Source organism: Mobula hypostoma, chromosome 12, assembly GCF_963921235.1.
Source record: "Mobula hypostoma chromosome 12, sMobHyp1.1, whole genome shotgun sequence".
NCBI lineage: Eukaryota > Metazoa > Chordata > Chondrichthyes > Myliobatiformes > Myliobatidae > Mobula > Mobula hypostoma.
In genome coordinates, this window is record NC_086108.1 from 95,756,689 (window position 1) to 95,775,296 (window position 18,608).

The 18,608-nt window shown below is 42.9% G+C and overlaps 1 protein-coding gene across 1 annotated transcript in view; it reads right to left on the reverse strand.

Moving 5' to 3' along the window:
• The window catches only part of btbd8 (BTB domain containing 8), a 119,113-nt gene that overhangs the window by 51,648 nt on the left and 48,857 nt on the right, over positions 1-18,608 (reverse strand). Inside the window, exon 4 of the mRNA XM_063064660.1 lies at positions 2,478-2,773. Coding sequence (XP_062920730.1) covers positions 2,478-2,773 — 296 coding nt within the window. The remainder of the gene's footprint in view (positions 1-2,477; positions 2,774-18,608) is intronic.

Consider the following 18,608-nt stretch of genomic DNA (forward strand, 5'->3'; position numbering starts at 1 on the left):
GAAACCCACACGGGGAGAGTGTACAGATTCCTTCCAGGCAGTGGTGGGAATTGAACCCAAGTCACCCGTATTGTAGTGCGTTGTGCTAATCACTGTGCTACTTTTGAAAGGCAACAAGTGATGAGCACTGAATGGCAGTTACTCAACACTGCCCAGATATTTTCTTTCCTCCTTTCCCCGATAACCATTCTACCAATTGCTTTAAAACCTATAGTACTGTGCAAAAGGCCTAGGCGCATGTAAAAAAAATTCTGTAAATTGAAGATGTTTTCAAAAATAATGAAATGAAACATTTCTGAATATCAAAAAATACTATAAAGTACAAAAAACAGTAAAAAAATAAATCAAATCAATATTTGGTGTCACCACCCTTTGCCTTTAAAACTGCATCAAATCTCTTAGGTACGCTGTTGTGCAGTTTTATAAGAAAATCGGCTGGTCGGTTGTTCCAAGCACCTTGGAGAACTTGCCAATAGTTCTTGTGCAGATTTTGGCCGTCTCACTTGCTTCTGCCTCTCCAGGTAGTCCCAGACAGTCTCAGCGATGTTGAGATCAGGGCTCCGTAGAGGCCATACCATCTGAAACCATTAAAAAAAAATCTAGGCAACACACACAAAATGCTGGAGGCACTCAGCAGGTCAGGCAGCATCTATGGAAAAAAGTACAGTCGACATTTCAGGCTGAGACCCTTTGGCAGGACTGGAGAAAAAAGACGAGGAGTAGATTTAAAAGGTGGGGGAGGGGAGGGAAAAACACAAGGTATAGGTGAAAGTGGGAGGGGGAAGATGAAGTAAAAAGCTGGGAAGTTGATTGGTGAAAGAGATACAGGGCTGGAGAAGGAGTTTGATAGGAGAGGACAGAAGGCCAGGAGGAAAGAAAAGTGGGGAGGAGCACCAGAGGGAGGCGAAGGGCAGGAAAAGTGAGAGGGGGAAAAGGGGATGGGGAATGGTGAAGGGGGGGGGGAGCATTACTGAAGTTTGAGAAATCGATGTTCATGCCATCAGTTTGAAGGCTACCCAGAAGGAATATAAGGTGTTGTTCCTCCAACCTGAGTGTGGCCTCATCACGACAGTAGGAGGCCATGGATTGACATATCGGAATGGGAGTGGGAAGTGGAATTAAATGGGTGGCCACTGGAAATCCAGCCCTGTATCTCTTTCACCAATCAACTTCCCAGCTCTTTACTTCATCCCCTCCCCCTCCCAGTTTCACCTATCATCTTATGTTTCTCTCTTTCCTCCCCCCAACTTTTAAATCCGCTCATCTTTTTTTGTCCAGTCCTGTCAAAGGGTTTCAGCCCAAAACGTCGACTGTACTATTTTCCATAGATGCTGCCTTGGCTTGCCAAGTTCCTCCAGCATTTGGTGCGTGTTGCTTGGATTTCCAGCATCTGCAGACTTTCTCTTGTTTATGGAAAAAAAAATCTAGGGTGCTTCAGACTTCTGCAGTGTTGTAAGTCTCTTAGTTTCGAACCCTCTGTTCAAGAGAAAATGCCTCATCTTTTAAGTCTCTAATTTATCCCCTCCCCTCTCCTGCCCTGCTCCATGTAAAGAAATTCAGATTGCCCGACAATAGACTAGCCCTGGGGTAAATGAGTATCCCAGTCTCCTATGCACAGTTCACTCTACTCTTCAATCAGATTCCTTCTTCTCCAGCTCTTTACCTTTTCCACCCATCACCTCCCAGCTTCTTAATTAATTCCTCTCTACAACCTACCTGGCTTTACCCATCACTTTCTAGCTTGTACTCCTTCTCCTCCTTCTCCCACCTTCTTATTCTGACTTCTTCTTCCTTCCTTTCCAGCCCCAGATCTCAGCCCAAAACATTTATTCCTCTACATAGATGCAGCCTGACGGGCTGAGTTCCTCCAGTATTTTGTGCGTGTTGCTCTGGGTTTCCAGCATCTGCAGAATCTCTTAACTGAATAAATGCTGATCTGTATCAGCAGTCAGGAGAATGAAATCAGTGCCTAAGAATATCGCATGTAGGCAACAAGAACAGACCTTTTGTCATCCTGATGTTAACTGGAGCCAATATTGAACCGTCAGTTACACCAAGTTGCTTGTGCTGACGGTAAAACAATGCTAGGTACCGCTTTCCTGCATTAATGGAGCCAAGTACATTAGATGAAAGGACAAAGAGTTGGTGGGTGAGTATAAGTGAGAAACCTGCAGGTTTTTACAATCTTCCACTGACTGAACAGAAATGACATATTCTCTCTCAGTTTATAAGCTTGAAATGTAATTATATTTTTTTTAAAGAGGTGTACAGAATTTTAACAGTTTCAGACTGAAATAGTGAGATGGGAAACAGGGAGCAGCCATGATGGGAAAGACAAGTGCAGGAGGACCTGAATGCTGAAAGTAAATCCTCGGGCACCACACTCACACATGTGGTTACTTCTGCTGTCCGTGATACTCAGCTCCCACTTGACATCAGAAACCAAAACTCCACCCAAGGTCCTGGCAGCCACTTACCTCCATCCACAATCGCATCCTTTTCTTGCATTTCCTCAGGAACGTCAAATATTCCTTCGGGCATATCGTCTTCTAAGAGACTGGAGGTTAACATCTCGATTTCATCTGAAGTGTCATCATCGGGAGCAGCTGGGTCTCTCCCATCCTCCATATCTTTCCCATTGCACATCTTATTTTTATCGAAGTCATCAAAGGACTGATTGTGGCCCTCTGGCAGTCTCATCCCATCCTGTTTGTTACTCAGAAGCAGCTCCTCCTCTAAATGGTTCACTTTCCCATCTGCTGTGTACACCTTCCTGTAACAGAACAAAAGGGAAAGTCTTTTTAAAAAACCATAATATATCTATGTGCTGAAAAATAGGAACAACCAATATCCATCTTGCAACCAGTGGCCCAATAGCATAGTGGCTGGCATAAATATTACAGCACCAGCAAGCTGGATTCAACTCTGCCACTCCAGGACAGAGTGGAAGGCCAAGTCTACAGCATCATCAGTGCAGTAGGCTGGAAAGGGTCCAATATAGCTGGAAGGTGGGATTTTATATGAACCATTACCAGCTGCCCAAAGTACTTCATGGTTGTCGAGGCAAGGAGCTTCTACGATCTCATCGAGACTGTGTGGCTTCCCTCTGGTTTCCTCGCACATTCCAAAGATGTACGGGTTAGTAGGATAATTGATCACAAGGGTATAATTGTACAGCAGGGGCTCACTGGGCTAGAAGGGCCTGTTACTGTGCTGTCACTCTAAATAAAAACAAAATAAACCATGAAGAATGCACAAAGGTCTATATGATATCAATAGTCCCCTATAATTAATAACTCTTGTAACTATTTTGTTAGATACAAATACCTGTTCTGAATCTGCTTATTTTGTGGGGAAGGGGGATTTCTGAATGTTGACTGCAGAGATTCGTACACTGCTTAGGGATAGGGACACTGCCTTCGGAACAGGGGATAAGGTCAGCAAGAGCTGTGCTCTCCCGTGCCGTCAGAAAGGCAAAGTGAGAGAACTCACAGAAAACTCACAGCACATTTGTGGCACCAGGGATATTTGCATATATGGCAAGGTATACAAACCATAATTGATTACAAGCCCACCTTGCACGTCAACGACAATGACACTTCCTTTTCTGATAGGTTAAATGCCTGCTTTGCATAATTTGAAACAATTGAATGACGTGACACAGAGGAAAACCACCCCCCTCCACCCTGAGGAACAGGGATGCTGTCTGGCTGCAGCCAATGTGAGGATGACTCTAGCCAGGGTAAACCTATGCAAAGCTGCGGGGCCGGACAACATACCGGGTCAGGAGCTGAGGGATTGTGTGGCCCAACTAACTGAGGTTTTTACAGACATTTTAACATCTCTTTACAATAGTTCACTGTCCCTGTAGCCACCGTCCTTCCAGTGCCCAGGAGAGCGACGGCAATTGGCCTAAACGATTACCGCCCTGTGGCCACACACCTCAACAATCATGAAGTTCTTTGAGCAGATGGTAATTGTTCATATAAACTCCCACCTTCCTGTGGAATCGGACCCTTTCCAGTCTGCCTGCTGCTCAAACTGATTCACCGGTGATGCCATATCCTCGGCCCTCCACTCTGTCCTGGCTCATCTTGAAAAAGCTGCCTCATATGCCATGATGTTGTTCACTGACTTCAGCTCGTCATTTAACAAAGTTCAAGAAAATCTATCGAAGTACTACTGCACATACATGGCACCATACACAACCTGAGATTCATTTTCCTCAATAAATCCAGCAACCATAATACAATCAATGAAAGCCTGAACCAGCAGAGCAGGCAACCAGCGTGCAAAAGACAACAAACGGTGCAAATACAAAATAATAAATAAGCAAACAAATAAGTAGATAAATATTGAGAACATGAGATGAAAGTGAGTTGATAGGTTGTAGGAACAGTTCAGAGGTGGGCCTAATGGTTGATGTGTAATAACTGCTCCTGAACCTGGCGGTGAGAGCCCTGAGGCTCCGATACCTTGCTCCTGATGGAAGCAGCAAGACTAGAGCCTGACCTGATGATGGATGCTGCTTTCCTGTGACATCGCTTCATGTAAATGTACTCAGTGGTGGGGAGGGCTTTACCTGTGATGGACTGGGCTGTATCCACCACTTTTTGTTGGAAATTCTATTCAAGGGCACTGGTGTTTCCATATCAGGCTGTGATGCAGCCAGTCAATATATTCTTGACCAGACATCCATAGAAGTTTGTCAAAGTTTTAGATGTCATCCCGAACCTTCACAAACTCCTAAGGAAGTAGAGGTAATACTGTGCTTTCTTTGTAATTGCTGTTATGTGCTGGGCCCAGGACAGGTCCTCTGAAATGATAACACCGAAGACTTTAAAGTTGCTGACCTTCTCTACCTCTGATCCTCCGATGAGACTGGGTTATGGATCTCCAGTTTCCTCCTCCTGAATCAGCTCTTTGGTCTTGCTGACATTGTGTAAGAGGTTGTTGTTGTGGCACCACTCAGAAAGATTTTCAATCTCCCTTTTATGTGCTGATTCTTCACCACCTTTGATTCGGCCAACAGAGGTGTCGTCAGTAAACATGAATATGGCATTGGAGTTCTGCCTAGCCACACAGTCATAAGTGTAAAGTGAATAGAGTAGAGGGCTAAACACACAGCCTTGTGGTTTACCTGTGCTGATGGAGATTTTGGAGATGTTGTTGCCAATCTACACTAACTGGGATCTGCAAGCGAGGAAATCAAGGGTTCAATTGCACGAGGAGGCACTGAGGCCAAGGTCTTGAAGCTTATTGATTAGTTTTGAGGAGATGATAGTATTGAATGCCAAGCTGTAGTCGATAAAGAACATCCTAACATATGGATCTTTACTATCCAGATGTTCCAGGGTTGAATGAAGAGCCTCAGAGACTGAAATCACAGGATCATCGGGGGCTGTGGGAGTTTGTGATGGTTCCTCCATCTTTTGACTGTCAACACGAGCATAGAAGGCATTGAGCTCACCTGTCGCTTGATTTCACTTTGTAAGAGGTGATAGTATTTAAGTCCGGCCACAGCTGTTGAGCATTCTTCATCGATTACAGTTTCATCTGGAATTGCCACTGCCTGTGAGATGGCTTTCCGGATATCGTACCTGACCTCCTGTAATTTTCTTGATTGCCAGACTCTAATTCCTCTGATTTGGCCCTCAGCAGACTGTGGAACTCTTGGCTCATCCAGGGCTTCTGACTGGGGAAGACTCTGAATGATTTCGTGGAGACAAACATGTCTACAACTGTTTTTTTTAAATAAAGTCTGTGACAAATGTGGTGTAATCATTCAGATCCACAGATGAGTCCTTGAACATGGCCCAGTCTACCAACTCCAAGTAATACCATAGCTGCTCCTCTGCCTCCTGTGACCACCTCTTTGTTGTCCTAATCCCTGTACGCAGATAGAAGGACAGCCATGGGATCAAATTTCACAAAATGCATTCCGAGCATGAAATGGTAGATAATCCTCATCTTAGAATAGCAGTGTCAAGTGTGTTAGGACCTCTGGTGTTGCAGTTAATTTGCTGATGGTAATTGAGCAAAGAGTTCTTCAAACAAGCCTGAATGAAACCCCCAACTATGATATGAAATGCGCTGGGACAGGCAGCTTCTTGTTTGGTGATGGCATCAAGCAGGTGACATAATCATCCCTCTGAGGCTGTCCTCATTGGGATTCAATACCCTTCTCTAACTGGATTTTGGACTTCCTGATGGAAAGACCCTGTCAGTCTGAGTTGGCAGCAATATTTCAAGCATCATAACGCTGGTGCCCCCCTGGGGCTGTACTCAGCCCGCTGTTGTCTCAAGCCTACACTGCCAGATCCAGCTCAAACTGCATCAAGTTCGCTGATGATACAACAGACTCATCAGCAGCAATGAACCGGCATACAGAGAGGAGGCAAAGAGACTTGTCCATTTTGATACTCAGGTTGTTGTTCTTGGACCATTTTACAAGACAAAAGGGATGACTGTGGACTTCAGGAAAGTGCAGGCTGACCACTCTCCATTGCACGTCAGTGGCTCTGCCGTGGAGAGTGAAGAGCACAAAGTTCCTTGGTGTACATGCAACAGACGAATTAACCCAGACCCACGACCCACCTCAGTAGTCAAGAAAGTACAGCAATGTCTACGGTTTCTGAGGAGACTGAGGCCTGCAAAGCTCCTGCCCACATTCTAGCAACTAATACAAGAGGACCATCGAGAGTGTCCTGTCTGACTGCATCATAGTGTTGGGGAGGGTTTAAATGAACTTGGCAGGGGGGTGAGAACCAGAGTGACGGGACTCAGGAAAGGACGGATGGTAAAAAAGTAAAGATAGCATGCAGTCAGATTGTCAGGAAGGGCAAGCAGGTGATGGGACTTAGTTGCAGCCAACAGGCTGAGTATCAAATCATTAGGAATGCAGAGTCAGAAAGGACAGCAAATATGGTACTCAAGGTATTGTATCTAAATGCGTGTAGTATAAGAAATAAGGTGGATGATCTTGTTGCAATATTACAGATTGCCAGGTATGATGTTATGGCTGTCACTGAGTCGTGGCTGAAGGCTGGTTGTAGTTGGCAGCTGAATGTCCAAGGTTACACATTATATCAGAGGGATTAGGAAGGTAGGCAGAGGGGGTGATGTGGTTCTACTGGCAAAGAATGGCATCAAATCAGTAGAAAGACGTGACATAGGATTGGAAGATGTTGAGTTCAGAAACTGCAAGGGTAAAAGGACATTATTGGCAGTTATATACAGGCCTCCCAACAGTGGCTGGGAGGTGGACCACAGGTTACAGCAGGAAATAAAAAAAAGTGAGTCAAAAGGGCAATGTTATGGTAGTCATCGGAGATTTTAACATGCAGGTCGCTTGGGAAAATCAGTTTGGTTTTCAGACCTGGATCTCAAGAGAGTGAGTTTGTTGAATGCCTAAGAGATAGCTTTTTAGAGCAGTTTCTCATTGAGCCTACGCGGGGATCAGCTATACTGGATTGGGTGTTATGTAATGAACCGGAGGCGATTAGGGTAAAAGAACCCTTTGGATCCAGAGATCACAATACGATTGTGTTCAACTTGAAATTGGATAGGGAGAAAGTAAAGTCTGATGTTGGAATTTCAGTGGAGTAAGGGAAGTTACAGTGGTATGAGAGAGGAGCTGGCCAAAGTAAATTGGAAGGAGCTACTGGCCGGGATGTCAGCAGAGCAGCAATGGCGCGCATTTCTGGGAAAAATGAGGAAGGTGCAGGACGTGTGTATTCCAAAAATGAAGAAATACTCAAACGGTAAAATAGTACAACCGTGGCTGACAAGGGAAGTTAAAGCTATTATAAAAGCAAAAGAAAGGGCATACAACAGAGCAAAAATTAGTATGAAGAGAGAGGATGGGGAAGTTTTTAAAAACTTACAGAGAGCAACTAGAAAAATCATGAGAAGGGAAAAAATGAAATATGAAGGCAAGCTAGCAAATAATATCAAAGTGGATAGTTAAGGAGAAATAATAAAGGACAAAGAGATGGTTGATGAACTAAATGAGTATTTTGTGTCATTCTTCAATGTGGAAGATACTAGCAGTATGCCTGATATTGTAATGTGTGAAGGAAGAGAAGTGGGTACAGTTACAAGAGAGAAGGTGCTCAAAAAGTTGAAAAACCTAAAGATACACAAGTCACCCGGACCAGATGAACTGCACCCTAGGGTTCTGAAAGAGGTGGCATTAGAAATGATCTTTCAAAAATCACTGGACTCTGGCATGGTGCCAGAGGACTGGAAAATTGCAAACACTACTCCACTCTTTAGACGGCTTTGTTGCCAAGTTTGCCAATGATAAAGACTGGTGGAGGGGCAGGCAATGTTGAGGAAATAGGTAAGATGCAGAAGGACTTAGACAGATGAGGAGATTGTATTTGCCACTTTGTTGCCCAATGTTGGAAAATGCATGGTCATGTACCTTGGTAGTAGAAATAAATGTGCGCACTGTTTTCTAAACGGGGAGAAAATCCAGGAATCTGAGATGCAAAGGGACTTGGGAGACCTTGTGCAGAACACCCTGAAGGTTAACTTGCAGGTTGAGTCGGTGGTGAGGAAGGCAAATGCCATGTTAGCATTCATTTCAAGAGGTCTAGAATACAAGAGCAAGGATGTGATGCTGAGGCTTTATGAGGCACTGGTGAGGCCTCACCTTGAGTATTGTGAACAGTTTTGGGCCCCTCATCTTAGAAAAGATGTGCTGGCATTGGAAAGAATCCAGAGGAGGTTCATAAGGATGATTCCAAGAACGAAAGGGTTATCATCTGAGGGATGTTTGATGGCTCTGGGTCTGCACTCGCTGGAATTCAGAAGGATTAGTGGTGATCTCATTGAAACCTTTTGAATGTTGAAAGGCCCAGACAGAGTAGATGTGGAAAGGATGTTTCCCATGGTGGGAGAGTCCAGGACAAGAGAGCAAAGCCTCAGGATGGAGGGGCACCCTTTCAAAACAGAGATGTAGAGAAATTTCTTTAGCCAAAGGATGGTGAATTTGTGGGATTTATTGCCACATGCAGCTGTGGAGGCCAGGTCATTGGATGTATTTAAGGTAGAGATTGATAGGTTCTTGATTGGACATGGCATCAAAGGTTACTGGGAGAAGGCCAGGATCTGGGGTTGGGGAGGAGATAGAAAAAAGGATCAGCCATGATTGAATGGCGGAGCAAACTCAATGGGCCAGATGGTTTAATTCTGCTCCTATGTCTTATGGTATGGAAACTAACCCCACAGAGAATAGGTAAAAACCACCAAAATCACCAGAGTCTCCTCCACTAACTCCATTTGTGACATTTACCAGGAGCATTGTAGAGTAAGGACCTGAAGCATTGCTGAGGATCCCTACCACCCATCTTACAATCTCTTTGACCCACTACCATCAGCAAGGAGGCACAGGAGCATCAGGACTAGGACTGTCAGACTGGGTAACAGCTTCTCCCCTCAAGCTGTGAGACTAATGAATTCCCTGCCACCACCAAGGTCTCATCACTCCGACAACGAGCTGTTTACCTGTGCTGCACACTATGTGCATTTTGAATTGTATTTGATTTACTTATTTGTGGTAATATTTTGTTTTATTTGCTGTGTGTGCTATACGTATTGTGGGTGCACTGTGATCCAAAGGAACATTACTTGGTTTAGTTGTATTTAAGTACAGTCAGATGACAATGAACTTGAACATATTGGAATAAAAAGGAGCTGATAAAGCACACACAAGATAATAGCCATAATAATTCTTAGGAGCCTGTACTTCCTTAGGAAACTGCAAAGATTTGTCATGACATCTAAAATTTTGGCAAACGTCTATAGATGTGTAGTGGAGAATATATTGACTGGCTGCATCACGGCCTGTTATGGAACCATCAATGTCCTTGAATGGAAAATCCTACAGAAGGTAGTGGATTCAGCCCAGTACATCACAGGTAAAGCCCTCCTAACCATTAAGCACATGAAACGCTGATGTAGGAAAGCAGCATCCATCAGAGATCCCCACTACTCAGGCCATGCTCTTTTCTCACTGCTGCCATCAGGTAGAAGGTACAAGAGCCTCAGGACTTGCACCACCAGGTTTAAACATAGAAACATAGAAAATAGGTGCAGGAGTAGGCCATTCGGCCCTTTCAGCCTGCGCCGCCATTCAGTATGATCGTGGCTTATCATCCAACTCAGAACCCTGTACCTGCCTTCTCTCTATACCCCCGATCCCTTTAGCCACAAGGGCTATATCTAACTTCCTCCTAAATATAGCCAATGAACTGGCCTCAACTGTTTCCTGTGGCAGAGAATTCCACAGATTCACCACTCTCTGTGTGAAGAAGCTTTTCCTCATCTCAGTCCTAAAAGGCTTCCCCTTTATCCTCAAACTGTGACCCCTCGTTCTGGACTTCCCCAACATCGGGAACAATCTTCCTGCATCTAGCCTGTCCAATCCCTTTAGGATTTTATACGTTTCAATAAGATCCCCCCTCAATCTTCTAAATTCCAGCGGGCATAAGCCTAGTCAATCTAGTCTTTCATCATATGAAAGTCCTGCCATCCCAGGAATCAATCTGGTGAACCTTCTTTGTACTCCTTCTATGGCAGGAATGCCTTTCCTCAGATTAGGGGACCAAAACTACACACAATACTCCAGGTGTGGTCTCACCAAGGCCTTGTACAACTGCAGTAGAACCTCCCTGCTCCTGTACTCGAATCCTCTTGCTATGAATGCCAGCATACCATTCGCCTTTTTCACCACCTGCTGTACCTCCCTGCCCACTTTCAATGACTGGTGTATAATGACACCCAGGTCTCGTTGCATCTCCCCTTTTCCTAATCAGCCACCATTCAGATAATGATCTGTTTTCCTGTTCTTGCCACCAAACTGGATAACCTCATATTTATCCACATTCAACTGCATCTGCCATGAATTTGCCCACTCACCTAACCTATCCAAGTCACCCTGTATCCTCTTAGCATCCTCCTCACAGCTAACACTGACGCCCAGCTTCGTGTCATCCGCAAACTTGGAGATGCTGCATTTAATTCCTTCATTTAAGTCATTAATATATATTGTAAACAACTGGCGTCCCAGCACTGAGCCTTGCGGTACCCCACTAGTCACTGCCTGCCATTCTGAAAAGGTCCCGTTTATTCCCACTCTTTGCTTCCTGTCTGCCAACCAATTCTCTATCCACATCAATACCATACTGTTTAAGAACAGTTACTACCCCTCAACAATCAGGTTTTTGAATAAAAGGGGTTAACGACACTCACTTGCCCCATCATCAAAGTGTTCCCACAACCAACGATCTCAGTTTAAGGGCTATTTCTTTATCTCATGTTCTGGTTATTTATTGCTATTTATTCCTATTTGCATTAATGATCTCACTTTAAGGGCTATTTCTTTAACTCATGTTCTGGTTATTTATTGCTATTTATTCATATTTGCATTTGCACAGTTTGTTGGTGCTGAAAGTATGGTGACACGAGCAGGCACGTTCCTGGACTGTGTTGGTCGTTCACACAAACAACTTATTTCACTGTATGTTTTAACGCTAGTTACGTGTGACAAATAAATCTAATTATAATAAATAATAAGCGATACAGATAGTGACTGGACTTTCCTCCCAATCATTATAAATACCGAAGTCAGTAGAAATGAAAAACGTTTAGCAAGACATCGTAGCAATTAAAAATGGATTTAGTTAAGTTTTAAGAATGGATGAGATCTTCTTAACCACAGCATTTCTTTACACAGTCTGCTTCCCACAATTTAATTTATATTTTTACAATTATACAGAAAGGCCAGTAAATTGCAAGTAACCTGCGGTTCTGAAAAAAGCTTACATGTACAATTGGTTCTTCAATACGCATGCAATTCTCTGTCCCTGCTTTCCCCATGTCAGCTTACAAAGCAGCAATTTAAATACTAATTTCATACAATGCATGTTTTTCAGTAGCTCACCTTAGATTTTGTTTTGCCAGCTTAACCACTAATTTATGTCCCATCATCAAGCTCCCTACAGATTTACAAACCTGCAAATAGCAGTAACCAATCATCTTTGGAATAAATAATTTCCAATTTATTTAGCAGTATAGTTCCCTCCCCCCCACCACTCACTCAAGCCAACTTCATACAGGGCTCTATAAACACCAAGCAACCACCATGGATCTCCCACTGGAGATATGAAAGAACAGCATTCAATCAAAAAGTCTGTAATTTAATGTATCAAGGAACATAATTCACTAAGTATTTACCCAGTGGGAAAACAAAATAATCCTTCTTGCAATGAGCTGTTGAGGTATCATTAATTACTTCCACTCAATTGCTAGGTTTACTCACATCATCAGTTTGTATCAGAGTTTAAGCACAAGTTGTTATAGTCACATTGGGGGACGGAGAAACTGAGATGACACCAGCAGATCATGTTTACATCTTAGGGAAAATAAAATACAGATCTAAACCCCGACCTGGATCGGAGCGAGATGTTGGGTTTACTAGAATGATTACAGGAGGTGGTGAGTGGATTCATTAGACATTTCAATCATCAAAAACTGAGCCACAGTAGATAGGAAAAGTACGGGAAGAGAGCAGGAACGTGGCACTGCGATTCAGAACGTGTCGTAGTTATACTGAACACCGCTCAAAGCAAAAATAGCTCATGCTGTTTTTCCACGTTTCTATTGGGGAAAGATCTAAGAAGCAGAGCTCATCGAATAAAGATGCTTGTCCAATCAAGAGACTCTCTGCAACATCTTTCAATCCTGTACTTTGGAGTGTCCATACCAGGCTGCGACGTAGCTAGTCAGGAACATCTACAGAAATCTGCAAGAGTCTTTGGAGGCATACCAATTCTCCTCCAACTCATAACAAAGTAGAGCCGCTAACTCTTCATGAGCGCATTGAGTGATGGATTCAGGACAGATCCTCTGAGACGCTGACGCCCAGGAAGTTGAAGCTGCTCACCTCTTCTGCCACTGACCCCTCAATCAAGACTGCTGTGTGTTCTCCCTACTTCCCCTTCCAGAAGGGAAGGGGAAGAAGAAGAACAAGCTGCATCTGTGAAAATAGACCCTCACAGGAACCAGCTTACGAAGGACAGTGCCATTAGAAATGCGAGGTGGTTGTGGACCAGACAGTTACGAAGGGAATGGTCTCTTCAAAAAGCTAAAATAGATTTAACTAGCGATGGAATCACTTTGAAAGTGGCAGAGTCTCTTTATCTTTTTATTGCTCTGACTGACTGATGGCAAGTCTAAAAGATAGTTCATTGCAACTTCAAGTCAAGGTTACCCACAAAGGGAGATACTGTATTCCAGTATTGGCTGTTTCTTTATTCCTGATTATTTATTTATTAGCAATACTGTACAGCAACAGGCTCTTCTGGCCCAATGAGCCCCCACAACCCAGTTACAGTGGAGAACATTATCAGGATATGATCTTTAGCCTTTGAGTCACAGAGCATCTTGTCAACTCACAACAGTAAAGAATCGACATGTCATGATTGCAGTGAGTTACTGAATCACCCATTCTCCTTCCACCCAGTCTGCCTTAAGTCATGGAATTTCTGCTGGACCAGCATAATCAAAGACCCCATCTACCCCAGACATTCTCTCTTCTGTCACATCAGGCAGAAGGTGCAAAAACCAAAAAGCATGCACTACCAGGGTCAAGGACAGCTTTTATTTTAAATGGATCTCTTATATGGTAAGGTGGCTCTTGACCTCACCAATCAATTACCTGCACTGCACTTTTTCAGTAGCCTTTACACTTTACTCTACATTGTTACTGTTTTACCTTATTTTAGCTCAATGCTCTAGTTGGGCGGCTTTTCATTGATTCCGTTATGGTTCTTATTCAATAGTTTTATTGAGTTTTCCCACAAGAAAAAGAATCTCAGAGTTGTATATAGTGATACATATGTAATTTGATGATAAAATTACTTAGAACTGTGTAATGATTTGTTCTCCAAGAACAGTATGCAAGATAAGCATTTCAATGAACCTTGTTCCATGTGACAATAATAAACCAATACCAATTCCATCTCCCTCAGACACTTATAAAGCTGATTTCTTCTTGGGCCAGGGTGGAATATCCAACTGAAGGACTAATTAGCACCTGAATAGGACTACAAAAAAAAAACAGTCCAGGTAGTTCATAAAAGAAAAGTCAAGAATTTCCCTATTAGTGCTAACTGTGGTGGACTCCAGGCTTGTTCAGAGACCCCTCTATGTTGGGTGACGTAGGGTACCGTATGAGGGGTTTGTAAAGACTCCTGTCAATAACAGTCTTAACAAGGAAAATGCATCCTAGCAACACACATCAAAGTTGCTGGTGAACGCAGCAGGCCAGGCAGCATCTCTAGGAAGAGATACAGTCGACGTTTCGGGCCGAGACCCTTCATCATGACTAACTGAAGGAAGTGAAGGAAATGCATCCTACTTTGGTCACTGCAGTTAGTTTTGTCCCCTTCAGCTTTGAATAGCTTTCGCTGAGATGGACAAACTTCGTTCAAGATTCACAATACTGAGCAGAGGAATGAAACAATGTACATGGTGACTGCTGAGGGTTCATGGACCCCCTCAGGGTGGATGAGAATAAACTAAAGATCATAGGATAGCAGATACTTGTAGTAAGCACAAGGTTGTAATTGTGGGAGATTTTAATTTTCCACATATAGACTGGGAAGCCCATTCTGTAAAAGGGCTGGATGGTTTGGACTTTGTCAAATGTGTGCAAGATAGTTTTTTGCAGCAATACATAGAGGTACCAACTAGAGAAGGGGCAGTGTTGGATCTCCTGTTAGGGAATGAGATAGGGCAGGTGACAGAGGTATGTGTTGGGGAGCACTTTGGGTCCAGTGATCACAATACCATTAGTTTCAATATAATTATGGAGAAGGATAGGACTGGACCCAGGGTTGAGATTTTTGATTGGAGAAAGGCTAACTTTGAGGAGATGCAAAAGGATTTAGAAGGAGTGGATTGGGACAATTTGTTTTATGGGAAGGATGTAATAGAGAAATGGAGATCATTTAAAGGTGAAATTTTGAGGGTACAGGATCTTTATGTTCCTGTTAGGTTGAAAGGAAAGGTTAAAAGATTGAAAGAGCCATGGTTTTCAAGGGATATTGGAAATTTGGTTCAGAAAAAGAGAGGGATCTTCAATACATATAGGCAGCTTGGAGTTAATGAGGTGCTTGAGGAATATAAAGAATGTAAAAAGAATCTTAAGAAAGAAATTAGAAAAGCTAAAAGAAGATACGAGGCTGCTTTGGCAAGTAAGGTGAAAATAAATCCAAAGGGTTTCTATAGTTATGTTAATAGCAAAAGGATAGTGAGGGATAAAATTGGTCCCTTAGAGAATCAGAGTGGACGGCTATGTGCAGAGCCAAAAGAGATGGGGGAGATTTTGAACAATTTCATCTCTTCGGTATTCACTGACGAGAAGGATATTGAATTGTGTAAAGTAAAGGAAACAAGAAGGGTAGTTATAGAAAGTATGACGATTAAAGAAGAGGAAGTACTGGCCCGTTTAAGGAATATAAAAGTGGATAAGTCTCCGGGTCCGGACAAGATATTCCCTAGGACCTTGAAGGAAGTTAGTGTGGAAATAGCAGAGGCTTTGACAGAAATATTTCAAATGTCATTAGAAACGGGGATGGTGCTGGAGGATTGACGTATTGTTCATGTGGTTCCATTGTTTAAAAAGGGTTCTAAGAGTAAACCTAGCAATTATTGGCCTGTGAGTTTGTCGTCAGTGGTGGGTAAATTGATGGAAAGTATTCTTAGAGATGGTATATATAATTATCTGGACAGACAGGGTCTGATTAGGAACAGTCAGCATGGATTTGTGCGTGGAAGGTCATGTTTGACAAATCTTACTGAATGTTTTGATGAGGTTACTAAGAAAGTTGACGAGGGTAAAGCAGTGGATGTTGTCTATATGGACTTCAGTAAGGCCTTTGACAAGGTTCCACATGGAAGGTTAGTTAGGAAGGTTCAATTGTTAGGCATTAATATCGAAGTAGTAAAATGGATTCAGCAGTGGCTGGATGGGAGATGCCAGAGAGTAGTGGTGGATAACTGTGTGTCAGATTGGAGGACGGTGTGTAGCGGTGTGCCTCAGGGATCTGTACTGGGTTCAATGTTGTTTGTCATATATATTAATGATCTGGATGATGGGGTGGTAAATTGGATTAGTAAGTATGCAGATGATACGAAGATAGGTGGCGTTGTGGATAATGAAGTAGGTTTTCAAAGCTTGCAGAGAGATTTAGGCCAGTTAGAAAAGTGGGCTGAAAGATGGCAGGTGGAGTTTAATGCTGAAAAATGTGAGGTGCTACATTTTGGTAGGACTAATCAAAATAGGACATACATGGTAAATGGTAGGGCATTGAAGAATGCTGTAGAACAGAGGGATCTAGGAATAATGGTGCATAGTTCCCTGAAGGAGGAATCTCATGTGGATAGGGTGGTGAAGGAAGTTTTCAGTATGCTGGCCTTTATTAATCAGAGTATTGAGTATAGGAGTTGGGATGTAATGTTGAAATTTTATAAGGCATTGGTGAACCCAAATTTGGAGTATTGTGTACAGTTCTGGTCACCGAATTATAGGAAAGATGTCAATAAAATTGAGAGAGTACAGAGGAGGTTTACTAAAATGTTGCCTGGGTTTCATCTCCTAAGTTACAGAGAAAGGTTGAACAAGTTAGGTCTTTATTCTTTGGAGCATAGAAGGTTGAGGGGGGACTTGATAGAGGTGTTTAAAATTATGAGGGGGATTGATAGAGTTGACATGGATAGGCTTTTTCCATTGAGAATGGGGGAGATTCAAACAAGAGGACAGGAGTTGAGAGTTAAAGGGCAAAAGTTTAGGGGTAACATGAGGGGAACTTCTTTACTCAGAGAGTGGTAGCTGTGTGGAACGAGCTTCCAGCAGAAGTGGTTGAGGCAGGTTCAATGTTGTCGTTTAAAGTTAAATTGGATAGATATATGGACAGGAAAGGAATGGATGGTTATGGGCTCAGTGCAGGTCGGTGGGATTAGGTGAGAGTAAGAGTTCGGCACGGACTAGAAGTGCCAAGATGGCCTGTTTCCGTGCTGTAATTGTTATATGGTCATAGGTTTAGTCTGAAAGGAGGAATAATTAATGGGAATCTGAGGGAACTACATCACTCAGGAAGTAGTACAAGTGTGGAATGAGCTGCCAGCTGCAGCACTAGCTGCAGGTTCGAGTGTAACATCTAAGAGAAGTTTCAAGGCTAAAGGTAAATTTATTACCAAAGTACATATATACCATCATATAAAACTCTGAGATTCATTTTCGTGGCATTCACAATAAATAAGAAACACTATAATCAAAGAAGACTGCCCCAATAGGACAAGCAATCAATGTGCAAAAGACAAGTTGCAAACACAGAAAGAAAACAAATAATAATAAATAAACAAACAAATAAGAAATAAATAGAGAGCATGAGATGAAGAGGCTTTGAAAGTGAGTACATAGGTTGTGGGAACAGTTCAGTGATGGAGTGAGTGAAGTCATCTCCTCTCGCTCAAGAGCATGATGTAATAGGTGTAATATCTATTACTGAACATGATGGTATGGATCCTGACACTCCTCCTTCCTGATGACAGCAGCGAAAAAAAGAGCACAACCTGGACGGTGTGGTTCCCTGATGATGGATACTGCACAAGAAGGTTTTGGAGAGATCTGGTCTGAGTGCAGGTAGATGGGACTACGCAGAAATCAGGGTGGTATGGGATTAGATGGGCCAAGGGGCCTGTTTCTGTGCTGTAGTGGTCTGTGACTATGGCCACAGCTGGATCTATTAGTGGTTGTTCTGCCCCTTCTCATGTAGTTACAGGGCTAAACCAAGCAAATGCAAGCGGATCAGCACTTCTCTGCAAAACCAACTCAAGAAATTTCTTACTTTGAAAAGAGAAAATATAAAATTCACAAGACATTTCTGAATCTGAAGTATTCAACATTGTATAAACTACAAATTAAATAAAACTCCCTCAGAGCCACAGATTGTACATTAAGCCTGTACACAGGTCAATGCATTTGCCTAGTGTTCTCTGAAAAGATTCAATTAAGGAGCTGAAATGATTTTTGACATAAAGCCAATTTAAAAAAAGAACAGTTCCATCATTCAGTCCTTTCACTAGCTTATAAGACTTAGAATGCAATCAAATCACATTGAACCCATTAACTAAGAGTTCTCAAAAAAAAACTAATGTCATACTTCAAACACACACAAGGATCGGGGAGATACTGTGGAGAATATGCCTCCTGGTCAGAACTCTATACAGCTAAGCAGTTCAAGCTACAACAGTCAGGGGATAAGCACAATGATGCTGCTGGTATTTGACATGCCTCACAGAAGACGTGTCAAACCTCAGACTTCTCCTCCTTTAAGGCGTAAGTTGATCGTTTCCTGATCAGTCAGGGTAACAAAGGATACGGCAAGAAGACAGGTGTATGGGGTCCAGTGGAGTCCAGGATCAGCCACGATGGAAATGGCAGAGCAAACTCGACGGGTTGAATGGCCTAATTCTGCTCCTATGTCCTATGTCTTATGGTCTCTTCATGTCTCTCTGACTACTGATAGTGGTAG